Source organism: Patagioenas fasciata, chromosome 12 (genome assembly GCF_037038585.1).
Source record: "Patagioenas fasciata isolate bPatFas1 chromosome 12, bPatFas1.hap1, whole genome shotgun sequence".
In the NCBI taxonomy this organism is placed as follows: domain Eukaryota; kingdom Metazoa; phylum Chordata; class Aves; order Columbiformes; family Columbidae; genus Patagioenas; species Patagioenas fasciata.
In genome coordinates, this window is record NC_092531.1 from 13,714,314 (window position 1) to 13,729,883 (window position 15,570).

Here is a 15,570-nt window from a genome sequence, read left to right on the forward strand (position 1 = left end):
ATGCACAGAGCGTGGCCATCACCCTGATCCAGAAAGGTACAGAAAGGACGGACAGAGCCAAAAAGCTCGGGGCTCCTTCCTCACCCCAGGCCCCTCCCATGCCATGGAATTCCCACCCATGTGAGCTGGTGTGACAATGTGAGCCCACAGAAACACGTCTGTGCATTTTCCCTGCAAGGGACAGCACGTCCATCACCTCCAGGCAGGCTGAGGGTGTCTGGGGACACTTTGTCCCCAGCTCCCATCAGCTCTGCAAGACACTGGGACCTCCCAGATGCTCCTTCTCACCTCAGACCAGTTCCCCACAGCCCACTGGGAGGGACAGGGGACCTCCTGGTGACAGGGCGCAGTGGCGGCTGGCTTGGCGAGGTGCTGGCAGTCCGCTTGCTGCAGGGCCCTCTGCTCGTCCAGCCCCACACTCTGGATGCAGAGCACTGTTCTCTTCATCAGCCCTGCCGGGCCGCAGCTCACCGAGCATTTCTGCCACTCGCCGACCCACCACCTGCAAAACAGGGAAGGGAAAATGTCTCGGTGGAAATTCAGGCTGGACATGACGAAATAATTTTTTCCACTGAGGGTGGTGAGAGCCTGTCCCAGGTCACCCAGAGAGGTGCTGGATGCCCCATACCTGGAGACATCCCAGGCCAGGCTGGATGGGGCTCTGAGCAACCTGAGCTGGTGAAGATGTCCCTGCTCAATGCAGGGGTGGCACTGGAGGAGCTGGGAAGGTCCCTTCAACCCAAACCATCTGCGATTTGCACAGAGGCAGAGCAGGGCTCCTGGCCTGCCCATGTACCTCTTACTCTGCCCACAAGCAACATGCTGCAGCAGTTGGGCAACCACAGGGATTCACTCCCAAGGACCAACCAGGGTCTGGGACCCCTTCTCAAGGACAAGGGAGTGGAGAGGCGCAAACCCAGGGGTGCAGATAGCTGCACATGTCCTGGAGCAACCTGGGCATTACAGTGACCAAGGTGCCCCCGCCCCTGGTGACGCTGTTGGAGCAGTTTGGACACTGAAGTTCTGCTGAGAGGGGACATGCAGGGACCTGGCCGGGCAGGGCTCCTCATTGCACGTCCTCTGCTGGTCATCGGGGCGAGTGAGCGCGTCGCAGTACCGCTCCTCCACGATGCCGGTCAGCTTCTCCACGCAGTGCACGATTTGCCGCTGCACCCCTGCGGACACAGGCGAGGGCTCGGCTGGAGGCGAAGATCCAACCGAACCACCGAGCATCCTCTGCCGGCTGGCAAGAGGAGGCCTGAGCCACCAACAACAGGGGAAAGAAAATGAAATCGCTGCTGAAATTGAAACTGGAAGTCAAAAGTCAGCTTCTACTGATGTACTGATGCTCTCATGGAGCCCAATGGCACCAATGCTCCCAGCGTACCCAGGAGCACTCCAGAGTAAAACCTTCAACATCCCACAGCCTTTATGGGCAGTAGCAAGATGAAAAAGATACAGAAAAATGTTCCAAGATGCCTAGTGGGATTTAATAGCAATGCAGCTGGTGTATGCTCCGCAGAAAACATCCTGCTTCTGGAGGGACCTCCTGGACAGGAGAAAAGGTTTTTCCCACCTCTCCCCTCACAAAAAGCCACTGCAGTGCAGGATGCACCATGTGTTTGGGGCCGCCAAAGCCGCGTGGATTTGGGGCACGTGTGGGGCAGATGCTGCAAATCGTGAGACAGCATCATCCTGGCACCACTGTCCAGAGCCGTGTCCAGGCCCAGGAGCTCAGATGTGCAGGGATACACAGACACAGCCAGGCCTGGGGGAACTGTGTCCCATGGGGAGCCAATGGCAGCAGCACAGCTCTTTTTGGCAGCCTTCTGTCCCAGCCACAGCTCAGGGATAAATCGCTCCTGCCCCACTCTGCAGCACTCACATGATGGCAGTTTTTGGGATGATCTCCCCCTCGCCACGCTGCCTGCTTTTGTCCTCCTTTTTGCAACACCTACTTGACCCGTGACTTGGGAAAGCTGTAATTATGAACTGCTGCCATCAGCTGAGATTGATACAACACTGCTGCAGCTGCAGAGTTGTGCTCTGCCTGTGTTGAGCACCCTCTCCTGTGTTCTCCATAAAGCCATGGAAATTATCCCCCCCCTGGAGTGGCCTAGCCAGGTGGGAGACTGGCCCTTTGACACTCCTTGGATTTCTCTAAAGCTTCTTTGTCTCCATCACCCTGACGCCGAGGAATGCCTGGCATGGTAACAGGACACTGAGAAGTAAAGTTCTGATAAAGCACAGGGTCCGTGGGTGAGCACGGCAGGGGCACCGTAGAGCGGTAACCTCAGCAGATGGCGCTTTTTTTTCCACCTCCCTCCCCCTGAGACCTTCTGAAACCAAAGACCCAGGAATTTCTAAGGCATCCCCATGGTACAGGGATGCTTTGCCTGCTCTGCTCCCCCTCTGCAGGCGGGCAAGCCTCAGGGTCCCACAGGAGCTGGACTCACCAGTGCCGCACGTGGCCGTGCAGGTGGTCCAGGAGCCGAAGCGCCAGAGGAACTCTGCCTGCTCGATCTCGTTCTCACTGTCGGCTGGACGCTGGATGGTGTATTGGTACCGCACTCCTGGGTTGGTCTCCTGGAACAGCAGCTGTGGGGAGAGAATGGGCAGTCAGAGAGGTGGTGGATGCCCCATCCCTGGAGACATCCCAGGCCAGGCTGGACGGGGCTCTGAGCAACCTGAGCTGGTGAAGATGTCCCTGCTCACGGCAGGGGTGGCACTGGGGAACTGGGAAGGACCCTCTAACCCAAACCATGCTGTGATTCTATAATTCCATGGTTAGTGCAGAGCAATTGGGGTTGGCTGTTGCATCCCGGGGGCTTTCCAGGAGATAGATGACCGCCTGCCTAGCATGGCCATAAAGACATCATTCCATGTCCAGCTCCTTATCAATGACACGTTTGTCCCCCTGCCCTGTCTGTTGGTGGAGACCGCCACAGTTTCAGCTGCTGTGCCCCCGCAGCAGCACACGACTGTTTTGGAAATGGGGTTAGCGAATGGCTGGAGCAGTGCAGGAGCAGAGGAGCTGCATCAGGCTTGTGGAAATCTCAGGTAATAATAAAAAACAAGTGAGAGCATTGTGAACCATCAGGACTTTGGTTTTATGTCTCCCCTGATGAAGAGCCTGGAAGGATTCCCTGTTAATTTGGGGAGTCCAGTCCCACTGTCAAATGCAGCCCCATCCAACAACCTTCTCGGGGTTCAGCATGATGAAGGGCCCAGGGTTGCCAGATGTCCCTTTCCCCACAGCAGGAGCTGGGGAGGAGGTTTTGCATGTGCGACCACCAGCATCTGCAGCTTGTGAGGCAGAAATGACCATCCCCAGGAGAACAGTCCCTCTGTGGGCAGGAAGCACAACGAGCCACAGTGCCTCCTCCATCACCTTCCCAAACCCCACACAACGGATGATCCAGCCAGAGGGAGGCTCTGACAGCTCCCAGCCCATCTGTTGGGCTGGTGTTGGCTGGCCCGGACAGACAGACACGCATCAGTCACAGTGACCTGTCCTTTGGGATGGCAGCAGGAGGAAGGGAAGGGGATAGCAGCAAGGACGAACCAAATCCCCTTGGCTCAGCACGTCCCAGAGAGCTGCAGCAGCTCCAGCACTGTCCTGGGGAAGCAGCACAGCTCAGCTCCAGATGCCACCTACCTGCTTCAGTCCCCATTTGCACCTACAAGCTGTCACCAACGTGTCCCAGCTGGCACCAGGGGCTGCACCCCCGCACTGGCACTGTGTGTGAACAGGAGGGAGCTGCCAGCAGCAAACACCAGAAATGGCTGATGGCGACACATACCTAAATTCATTAATTTCTCCCCACCTGAAAGGTGGCTCCTGATGCTCTCAACATGCATGAAGCGAGTCAGGTGGTTGACACAAGTCCTGCCCAAAGCACCCCCTGCACCAGTGCTGGGCAAAGGCTGGGAGTTTAACCTTGTTTTTCTTAGCCTAAGTGCTCCCATTATTGCCAAAGCTTTGTTGTTCTTGGAGCTTTGGTTGGAGTGAGGGCATCTTTCCAAAACCTCTTCATGAATATTGAAATATTTTTGTCAAAAGGTTTTAATTAGGTTACAAATCCCAGAAAATGACTTGTGGGTTCTGAGCACGCCAGCATTCCCACTAACAGCAGCACTTGGTGGCAGATGAGCCCAGGGTCCTGCTCACATTTCATCCCAAGCCTCTGCTGAAAGAAATGCAAAAGGCAAAGCCTAGGGTTGCTCGGCATGGTCAGGCTGTCGGTTGATGCTCGGGATGGCTGCATCAGGCCAAGCTGCAACTGCCAAGGCTGGGAGGGCCTGGAGGCCCGTGGGACGTACCTGATGTCTGTGGGACATCACTGCCTCTGCAGCACAAGGAATTTCATCCCAGTGCCAGTTGTGCCACTACCTGTGGGATGGTTCCCACCAGCTTCTCTGGGAGAAAGTGCCTTATGGGCACAAGGACGTTGGCTCTCAAGAGCTCTGCATTAACTGGCAGATCCTGCTGTCCTGCCCATTCCAGTGGCCATTCCCGGGGGAAGGAATTGCAGAGATGGATATAGTGGTAGCAGCTCTCGAGGGGCCTGCCTTGCAGCCCCCCCTGCGCTGCCATCCCACCACTCTCCCCAGTCAGTTATAACACTGCAAAGCTGCACAAAGGTCACTGAAGTACAAAGCCACTGCCCTGGGCAGCCTGTTCCAATGACCGACAGCCCTTTGGGGAAGAAATTGTTCCCAAGATCCAACCTCAGCCTCCCCTGGCGCAACTTGAGGCCGTTTCCTCTGCTCCTGGCGCTTGTTCCTGGGAGCAGAGCCCGACCCCCCCTGGCTCCAAGCTCCTTTCAGGCAGTTCAGAGATCAGAAGGTCTCCCCTCAGCCCCTGTTCTCCAGCTGAACCCCCAAGGTCCCTCAGCCATTTCCATCACACTTGTGCTCCAGCCCCTTCATCAGAAGGTAGTAAAGTTCTGTGATGGACCACAGGAAGGCAGAAGATCCATCAGCTCTGTCCCCACCATCCTCTGCACCATACACCCCAAGCACCAGCAGAGCCCAGCTTGTACCTGGATCCACACAGGCTCCACGGTGGGCCCTGGGGAGGTGAGGTTCTCCCAGTTCCCCATCCTCTTGTAGGTGAAGGTGGTCCCCGCTACCCTGTAATCCCCATTCCACTGGATGGTCCAGCCACCATTCAGGAAATACTTCTCTGGGTCCTCGCTCCGCAGTGCCAGAAAATTCCCAGCTTCTGCGACTTCTTCAATCCGGATCTCCCTTGCTCCCACAGGGATAATCCCAATATCGACATAACCTGGGAATGAAACAGAGCATTGGTCTTGGGGGAGTCAAAGATGAGGCAGAGATGATCTGTGTGCTGGGGTGGATGCTGGTGTCCCTGGGGTGCCAGCATCCTGCCAATCCTCACACCTCTGTAGGGCGTCAGCCAGCACAATCCCCTCCTTGCCCTGAGCCCAACTGCCTTCCCTGCATTATCCATTGCAGAGTGGGACATTTCCCACACAGGTGCTGGCAAAATGTTTACCACGCTTCTAACACGTCTTTGTCAACCCAAAAAATCCCCTCAAACCTCTCCAAACCACTCCATCACGCACAGAATTGTTTTCAGGTCTTTAGACACAAAAAGCATAAGAGGATACTTTTCTTCTGAGGAGCAAGAAGTGGAATGGCAGCACCACGTCTCCCCATGCTGTCGCTTGGGTCTTATCCCACCAAAATTGATAAGCTGTGATGAAAAACCACACTGCAAACGAGCAGCAGCAGCAGCGAGCCTGGCTCTGCAGGGAGTAGGCACGTGGTGTTTTGGGGACAGAGCCGAGTGCCCTTACCCAGCCCCTCGCTGTCCTCGAAGGTCTTCTTGACAGTGTGGCAGGTGGAGCCGTCCCCATGGCAGACACCGCACCGATCCTCCACCGCGTTGGAGTCAATCTCGTAGTCACAGCCCACGTTCTGCAAGGCAGCCCTGTCACCCACCTGCACCCCCATCCCTGCCCACACCTCTACCCACACCCTGGCACTTGCAGCTGGAAAGGGAGGAACAAGGGAGAGGTGCAATGGTCCTAAATGGGGAAAAACGAGGAACGTGGATGGAAGAATGGGGAAGGTGTGAGTGAAGGGACCATCTCGCTGCCACCGAAGGCAGCTGGAGGAGCCAGGACACAGCTTGGCAAATCCTTCCCCCCACCGCAGCATCTCCCGGCTGATTCTTGGTCCTGGTCATGCCATCTCCACCAGTTCCTGTCCCTCCCACACCAGAGGATGCCCTTCCCGGCTGGCAGCCAGAGCAATGCCTCTGCACATCGTGGCATGTTTGTAGGGAGATTCCAAGAAAGAAAAATGACAATTGAGAAGGAAGGACAAATCCCAGCGCTGGGAGAGGCTGCCAAGAGGCTCCATCTCCATCACTGCAGGTCAGACCCATGGCTGTGCTCAGGGTGCTGGGCTGGACATCTTCTCTAGGCACCCTTTCATATCCCCAACCTTATTTTCAAGTGAAACTTTTCCTTCTTCATTTCCTTGGCTTTGTGCTTTATTTCCTTGAGGCCAGCACAGAGGCTGAAATATGTCCGTATCACCTGCCTCATGGAAATAAGGAAAGCTTCCTGAGTGGGAATGACAAAACAAGTAAGCTCAGCCCATCAGTGCATGTGAGAGTGGGGATAGGGCTCACCCAAGGGATGGGTCACGCACCTACCTGCATTTCCCCGAGCACGGGGGGTCCCTGGGCTCCCTCCCCACTGGGACCCACCTTGCAGATGCCATTGATGCACATGTCGCGGCTGGCGTTCATCTCGTAGCATGGTGTCCCGTCAATGACGGCGTCCCGCAGCTTTTCCGCAAAGTATTCGTCCTCGGGCCGGCAGTGCAGCTCACAGGGGTTAACTGGGGAGCCCAACAAGAAAAAACTCAACCCAAGGAGCTGGGGGATCAAGTAGCCATCTCCCAAAACACCAATTAATCCTGAAAACCCAGCCATAATTTAAAACACAGAATAAATATGTTGCAAGGCAAATCTTACAGACACAAACAGCAAAATCAAGCCGTCAGCAAGACTGTTTCAGGATTTTCATGGGGGCTGCTGGCAGAAACCCAGCAGCAGGTTCTGCCTTCAACTCACTGTTGTTGGGCACCGGCGTCCACCTGTAGAGTTTCCCTTTGTAGAGCATGGGGTTGAAGTGACTGCACTGGACCTGGCGGAAGGAGGGCTTGTCGCGGGGACACGGCCTGACATTGCAGATCCGGAACCGCTTCCGCTCCCCCAGGCAGTACCGGCCCCCGTACTTTGGCCTGTCCGCGGGGAAAATCAGAGAATCACAGACGGGTCTGGGCAGGATGGGATCGTACAGACCGTCTGCTAGGCTAGTGTAAAAGTAATTGCGGTCTTTGCATTGTCAAAATTCGCTGTTTGATATTGGAATGTATCCTTAAATAAATGTGGTTACGTTATGCATAATTTTAATGCTATTTTCTCGCTTTATGTTTTTTAATAGTCCAAGCCTCTGCCAGGGACACCTTCCACCAGCCCAGCCTTGAACACTCTCAGGGACGGGGCATCCACAGCTGCTCTGGGCAGCCTGTGCCAGGGCCTCACCATCCTCACAGTAAAGAACTTAATCCTTATATCTAATCTAAATCTCCCCTCCTTCAGTTTAAATGGTTATCCTCTGTTCTACCAAATAAAGGCCTACCGCATGAGGGGAAACTCCCTTTTTATTCCCAGCTAAGGTGGGTTTGTAGCTACTGCTGGGGTTTGGTCTCCCTGGAGCCAGCGGGAGCTCCCCCAGTCACACCCCACTTCGCTCTGCTGTGGTGTTCACAGAACCCAACAGCCACCCCAGCAGCATCCTCAGTCCTCAGAACAACCTCCTGAAATACGGGGACACCATGGCCCAGCTCCTTCTTCTCCAGGTCCCTTCTGGACCTGCTCCCTACTCTGGGCCACCTGCGGGACCATGGGCAGCTTTGGCTGGGTGATGGCTCTCAAGCTAGATGAGCCACATCTTGAGTCTTGTCCTTCTCAGCAATCTCTCCTTAATGTCTCAAATACGGCCAGGTTTATAGGTCTGGTGTTTGGTGCTATAAAAACAGTTATTAAAGTTATGGGTCACTGGCAGTGTTCATGTCGGAAGCCCCTCCAGGTCCCACAGCTGCAGCCGGGCACCTTCCCTGGGGTGACACGTCTACATCGCCACCCTGGAGACGGTGGCTGAGGAGAGGCCAGCGCTCTCTCGAGCAGGTGCCCGTCCTGCAGATGATGTCCATCCCACTGGGATGTGCTGCCAACAATGCTCCTCTACTGTCCAAGGGAACAGCAAAGATGCCACTGGACTTCTTAAAGCAAGAGTGATTTCAAATACAACAACAGGCTTTCCTCAGATGCCACCAGACTCTCAAAATCCTGTGACTGTCCTCCTGACACTTGCCTGTTCCTCTGCTCAAAGCACACTCCATGGCTCATGTCCCCATGACCTCATGAAAATTACTTTTTCCCTGATCAGTTAGGTCTGGGCACACTTTGCTGAAGAGAATATAGTAAATTATTATTTTAGGATTGTGTTTACATATCCTGCCCTGAGGAAATGCCTGTGGGAGGAGGATTACCCAGTGCACACATTTGTTCACTCCATCCAGAAGGCAAAACTCAAGATTTACCTACGGTGGCCAAAGCAAACAACTGCCCGGGGAAATTCTCCTGCTTTTCCAGTGCTTGCTCTCCTGCCCGCCCGCAGCTGTGTTTAAAACACTCCATAAACTACAATTGCACTTCTGCCATGAAACTCATGTCAAACACAAACCCAGCTCTTGACCTGGGACCGAGATTATACAGCACTTCTTCAACAGCGTGCACTAAAACCAAGGCAGGAGCTGAGCAGAAAGCACATCTGGGCTCGCTAGCAAACCTCGTCCCATGGCTTCCAGAGCTCCTCAAGCCATTGATGAGCGATTGCCATCAAATATTGCTCACAAAGCCCTTTCTGCCCACGTTCCAGGGCATTCCGACACTGGACAAGCTGGGGGCGCTGGCTGAATCCAATACAACAGCGGTTTGGTGACGAAGGGGACATCTGGGGAGCAAGTGGGTCAGCCCGGACCTCACGGGATGGACAAAGCTGCTCACCCACCGGCGCCCAGATGCTCCCAGGTGAGAGCCAAGCTGAGGATGGCAGCTTCTGCCCAGGCATGGAGAAGAAATCACTGACAGAACGCAATGGGGGTGCAAACAGCAGTTGGAGTTTTCAAAACTACACTGAATCGGGCTCAAAGAATGCCTATTTTTCTTTTCTGTCAGAAAAGGACACTTGATATATTTTACATCTGCAAGCATGGAGTGTTTGCTCTTTGTTTGAGTCATATTAGAACCGCTCTCTGCTGCACAGAGCAGTAGCAACTTATTTGTGGAAGGAGACAGAGCAAACCCTGTCCCTGCAGAGGCTGTCACTGCCCCCCACCTGAATAACCGCATGAAATTAATCCCCTGAGCGTCTCAAAAGCACATTGTTCAGATTGATAACTGCAAACAGCACAGATTTGCTGTGCGAGGCAGAGAGGGGTAGGAGCGCAGTGGCCAGATCATGCTTCCTGGCTTTACAGGGTGATAAGGGAACATTGGGTTCCTCCCAAAATGGGGTCCCGGGCGCTGCCTTACGTGGGGTTGCTGCAGTGCCGCTCGGCGCTCTGCACACCCGCGCCACAGCTGCGCGAGCAGGAGGCCCACGAGCTCCAGGAGCCCCAGCCGCCGTTGATGGCCTCGGGACGGTAACCCACAGGCACACACTCGCCGTTGAAGCACCACTGTGGAGGGACAGGGGAACAGAAAAGGAGGTTTCAGGGTGCAGTAATTGCTGTTGAGCCAGACAGCCCACCCGCGGGGAGCACTGAAGCCCAGCACCCATATTGTCCAGTGCAAATCTGTGTTTCACTGGCACGGAGGTGCCTGGGGGTCAGCTGGGCTCTGCCAGTGCCCAGGGCACTTCTGAGCAATGTGAAATTCAGAGATAGAATCACAGGAGGGTTTGGGTTTGAGGGACCTTCCCAGCTCCCCCAGTGCCACCCCTGCCATGAGCAGGGACATCTTCACCAGCTCAGGTTGCTCAGAGCTCCATCCAGCGTGGTCTGGGATGTCTCCAGGGATGGGGCATCCACCACCTCTCTGAGCAATCTGGGCCAGACTCTCACCACCCCCAGTGTAAAAAACATCGGGCTGTTTGATGCAACAGACTCAAACCTCCACTGAGATCCCTCACTGAGGGGATTTGTAGCTCAATCTCAGCCCAGAAGGAAGAGCCAGTAGGCACAGCAGGAGGTTCTGCAGGAAGCAGCAGCTCAGTCCTGGGTCATTCCTGGTGCTCTGGGGCCATGGTTTTGGGAGAGGACACTAAACCAAGTGAGGAGAGATGTATGCAGATATCTTTATGACTCTATAGTGATGCTACCTTGAGCAGGAAAACCCTGTTCTGGTATGTCACCCAGGTAAGGGTGACCAGAGCTGCAGAGAGCTGGTCCCCTCCACACCCCTTGGCCAGCGCAGCTCCTGCTGAGCTGCCACGTCGGCTGCTGGACCCCCCGTGTCCCCAAGCGTCCTGGAGATGAGTATCCACCCCCGCAGCAGCTGGAGAGCAGAACAAGCCTCATGCTTTCCTGCCATGGGAAATAACTGCGGGTTTCATCTCCTGAAGGCATTTTCAGCTTCCCTGAAGGCTGTGCCCCCCGCCTCAGGCAGCAAGCTGAGCCCGTCCCTGTGTGCCAGAGGCAACGGAACAGCCCTGTGTACAGAACAAGGTGTCTCTGCAGCCGTGGGGGGGCTGCTCCCCCTCACCTTGCTTTCCCCACATGCCGTGCCATCTACAGCCGCGTCCAGCTTGGAGTGGCACGTGTTCCCCACTGTGCACCACAGCGTGTGACAGACGCTCTGTGGAAAACAGGAGACACAGTTACTGCCCCGGCCAACCCACAGGCACAAATTTAAACTGGAGGGAGAGGACTGCCCCATGCAAAGCCCGCCATCCCCAGTGAGCCCCTCAAGCCCGTGCACATGGGGGAAGCCTGGCTTACGTCCATGTCTTCGCAGAAGGTGGAGTAGGCGCCGTACTGCAGCCGGCACTGGTGGCCCACATCGTAGAGGACGCCTGGTGGCACCAAGGGATAGTCCAGCACCTCACGGGCTGGGGGGTCATCCAGGCACAGCCCCCAGCCCCGGCTAAAAGAGAGAGGGCAGAGCGGCATCATCCCAGCCCAGCACACCTGTGCAATGCCCTGGTGGCTGCTAACAGAGGAATCCAACATCTCATTAACATCCAAACACAATGAGAAGCAATTAGCAATTCTAGCTGATGTGACCTCATCTCTCTCATCACCCCTGGAGCTGTTCCAGCACATGATGGGCACGTGTGGGTACTGGTTTTTCGGGGTGGGTGCTGCTCCCAGCACGATCACCCCACAGCCCTGGGGATGGCGGGTTCTGTGGAAGGCAAAGGGTCAAAGGCAGGAGGGCTTCTCCGTGCAGCTGCCAGGCCAATGCCAATGCCTTGTATGCTTCCCCCTTCCACCAAGATGCCCCTGACAGAAACTCAGAAATGTCATTTTCACTGGCAATAACCCCCTGGATTTTTGCTTTGTGACCAGGTCACCAGCACAGGCCTCAGTTGGGAGCTGCTTTCGCCATTCACAGTGAAGGGTTTCAGTAAATAAACATTTCCTTGCCAAGAAATAGATGCTGTCCCCGCATTCATACATCACACTGACCCCAGAAACATCCCTGCGGACGCCACAATCCATGTGTCAATGCCCTGCTAACAGAAATAAAGTAGATTGTCAGCAGCAAAACACACTCGCCCTCATATTTGCTGCTACAAACAGCGCTCAAACCATGCGGGACTGGACGTCCTTAGAAAAGAGTTATTAGAACTGAGCCATCCAGGCTGCCTGTGGCCAGCGGCCAGGGCACGGCAAGGGATGTTCCTCGTTCTGCTCGGAGCGCTTTTGCTATGATACTTCACAAACACACACAAAATCGTCACTAGTTGAGCTTCCAGTGTTGATTTAAACAAACTTGTTTCCAGCAAGGCAAAGGCTCCGGCGAGGCTTTCTCAGCAGATGAGATTACTTCAGCTTGTTGTGATTGGGAACAGGTCTAAATTAACTGGAAACAAGATTCCTTTTTAACCCAAAGCAGTAACACAGAAACAAGGGCCAGCAGCACAGGAAAGCTCCAGCTTCGGGGTGCCAGCCATGCCATGGGGCAATGCCTGGCAGAACCAGCACCCAAACCTCCTTCCCCATCCCAGTGATCCCCATGCTGGACACCTGCAAACAACTTGCTTGGCTGGAGACAGCCCCTTAAAATACCATGGATATCTATATTTCTTATGAGTAGTTTCCCTATTGGAAAAATGAGTAAACAGGTTGCTGTCAGCAGCCCAGGGGCTCGAACATCTCTGTTCCTGCATCCACAGCAGCAGGAGCATCCCACCTCTCCCAGACCAGCAGGAGGACAGACCCCGTGGGCAAGGTGTGGCTGAGCTGGCATGAGTTAAGCGTGAATTAGGCAGCTGGACGCAGTATCATGCTGCAGCCTGTTTCAGGCACACAGTGAAGTCACTGCCTTGCACCTCTAGAGGTTCTGGCTTCACCTGCCGGTAGAAAACACTAAGAGGGTTTTATTTCAGAACTGAAAGAATGGTACCTTTCTTGAGGAAAGCCCAAGTTTAAGCACTGGACTATTGCACGAGCTACATGCACGACACTGCTGCTCCTCTGGATGGGTTAACCAGCTGCTGGTCTAGTACCAGCAGCTGGGGTCCCGTACGTCACCCCAAAACTGTCCTCAACCCTCCTCACCCTCTCAAAGTGCTTGAGGCACTTTGTGTTGCCCCAGCTTGTGGGAGAGGTCTCTGTCCCGGTATGGGGCGTGATCTGGATTTGCTGTTGGCTTCCCAGTGCTATGTTCAAAATCTACTTCTTCATTAAATATTTTACAGTCATCCTACTGGTCACTTGAATTGTCCAAAACATATCACTGAGCCAGTAAAAACTGGCACGAGTTTCCCTCTGACTTTGCAGGGATCTGCAATAAGCCACAGTCTGCAGGAAAAACACACCGGGGTCTGTGCTGCGCCTGCCTGTTTGGGTCCATTCATCAATGAGCTGGATGATGGACTAGATGGTATGATGATTAAATCCCCATATGTGAGCAGGCTGGGTGGATCTGCAGATATATTTGAGAACAGGATTAAAATTCCAAAAGCTCTCACAAAACTGGAGGAAGGGTCCAAGAAGCCAGGACTGAGTTCAATAAAAAAGAAAGCAAGATGGGAGCTTGGGAAGGATCAGCTGCACAAACAGGGCGTCAGGCAGAGCTGGCACGGAGCGAATGCCTAGATGCCACAGAACGCCAAGAAGGGCTCATCCAGGTCTGGAGCCCTGTGCCTGCCTCCCTCATTAGCCTGAACGAGGATGCTCATTCCCTTGGGGACACCACTGCCACAGCAGGGAGGTGACAACTTCCATCGCCCCCGGGTGTTTGAGCGGATCCGGCCTGCAGTGTCTGCAGGAGGGTCCCCCAGCCCTGGCTGTGCCCAGGGCCTGACCCGCAGAACCAGGGCTGTGCCGCTGTCGAAGCCGTGAATCACTTTCAGATGCTTAAAAGTTCAGCAGCATTTCTAAAATAATAATCTTTTGTAAAATAATCATCTGAGAATCCTTGCCTTTTTTATTTTTCTTTAAACATGAGGTCTGTTTCAAGCACATCCAGCAATCCCAGGTCAGCAGGGTCTCATTTGCTGGCTCGCTCCTTCCCCTTCTCCTGCCAACATTGTGTTATAACGCACTCCTGTCTCTGCTGTCAACCAGCTGACCCCTTGCCAGGGGATGTCACAGCCAGTGACTGACACCGGTAACCAACACCTGTCAGGCTCAGCTCCACCATGAGGAAGAGCTGCTCCTTCGAGGGGGAGCATACACACCAAACCTCAACTGGAGCAGCATCCAGTTGCTCCATTTCTTCCCCATCGCAGCTTGTAGCAGCCCAAGGTCATTGCAAGCAGGAAATTCTTAATCCAAAAGTGAAGGTTAAAAGCAGAGGGCCAAGAACGCTGCGGACACGAGAAAGTGCCATTCTTCCGAAAGCCATAAATCAATAATAATTCTGCCTGTGTGGGGCCCAAGCCCAGTGTTCCAGGCTGGGATTTAGCAATGGGAGCCCAGCCCCAGGCTGTCTCCCCAAGACACAGCTCCCGGCTCCGTGCCCAGCTCTCCCCATCGCCCCTTCTTGCTGATGCTTTCACTGTTTTCTGACCTTCCTGTAGCAGCGAAGGGAAACGTTTCTCCAGCACAAGGCACTGGCTGACAAACGTAAATCTCTGGGCTGCGTTCCTAGGAACTTAATAACAACAGGCTGGAAAATCAGCCCTGGGGTGCTAAAAATAAACAAATGCACAGAAGAATTTGGCTCGGTCTCGTTTGCTCACGTGGTGCCTCAGGCCTGCAGGCAAACACCATCTGCCCCGTGCAGAGAGCTGCACAAAACTGCACAGAGCAGTGAAGAAAACCACTCTGGCTTTATTTGTTCCAGCCACAAGCCCTGTGTCACCACCCAAACACTCAGGCTGCTTTTGTGCGCAAACTCCCAGCCGTGCAGCAAGGACCCAGGCAGATGAGCCACATATCATTAATATTATATTATTATTATTATTCATTATTATTAATAAACACAACCCCATGTGCAGCTGGGTCAGTCCCCAGCTGCTGCCCCCAGCCTGAGCCACCCCCAGCACCTGGGAGTGAGGAAGGGGAGGAAGAGTAGGGGAGCACTTACTCGAGGAACCGTGTGATGTACTCGCGGCTGCAGCGGGACCAGGTGAGTGGGGATGTGTCATACAGGAGCTGTGGAGACATGATGAAAGGTCTTTTCCCAACTGGCTCACAGTCATTGCTGCTTCCATCATGCTGAATCCCAAAACTGTGTAAGAGCACAGCCCCACAAAGGAGAGGTGAGCCGCTCGCCGCCACAACCGCGCAGCCTCGCTGCTTCCCAGCACAACGTCGCGCCAGACACCGCAACCCGGCCCGGCGCCACGGGGACTTGCTCATTAACTGGGAGGATCTGGCTAGGGGGGACACTTTAGTGACACCAGGGACACTGCCCCAAACTTTGTCCCACGCTTTTATTTCAGTTTTCTTACTGAAAGCTCAGCCAAGTAATGAGAATATTGAGCAAGATCAAGTCAATAAAACTTACTAGGTATATATTTTTACTATATGGAGATATGTATTATGAACTATGATCTTCAAGTGATCTTGTCAAAATTTAATTGAAATTAAGGCAAGCAAAATTCTGTTGCTGATTCTATTCTAAAACTTCTCAACGGGCAACCCTATTCTCCAAAGTCTTCAGCATCAGCTACACAGGATAATATACAAATGTAGTTTGTCCAGGTTGCCTTGGACTTATATGATTTGCATTAAACCTGGGGCAACCAAAGCCTTAACTCTGGTGCAGAGGAGGGTTTACACTGGGGAGGAACTGCTTGATAACCTTTTCCCAATTCCCCCCCCTGCCCTCTGGAGCCCTGATCG

The 15,570-nt window shown here is 54.1% G+C and overlaps 1 protein-coding gene across 1 annotated transcript in view; it reads right to left on the bottom strand.

The window, feature by feature from the left end:
• The window catches only part of ADAMTS7 (ADAM metallopeptidase with thrombospondin type 1 motif 7), a 43,896-nt gene that overhangs the window by 19,414 nt on the left and 8,912 nt on the right, over positions 1–15,570 (bottom strand). Inside the window, exons 8-18 of the mRNA XM_065847111.2 lie at positions 14,810–14,953; positions 11,050–11,194; positions 10,814–10,906; positions 9,644–9,789; positions 7,115–7,284; positions 6,746–6,879; positions 5,826–5,946; positions 5,046–5,290; positions 2,457–2,598; positions 1,049–1,175; positions 289–502 (exon numbers count right to left, since the gene is read on the bottom strand). Of these exons, the coding sequence (XP_065703183.1) occupies positions 289–502; positions 1,049–1,175; positions 2,457–2,598; positions 5,046–5,290; positions 5,826–5,946; positions 6,746–6,879; positions 7,115–7,284; positions 9,644–9,789; positions 10,814–10,906; positions 11,050–11,194; positions 14,810–14,953 (1,681 nt within the window). The remainder of the gene's footprint in view (positions 1–288; positions 503–1,048; positions 1,176–2,456; positions 2,599–5,045; positions 5,291–5,825; positions 5,947–6,745; positions 6,880–7,114; positions 7,285–9,643; positions 9,790–10,813; positions 10,907–11,049; positions 11,195–14,809; positions 14,954–15,570) is intronic.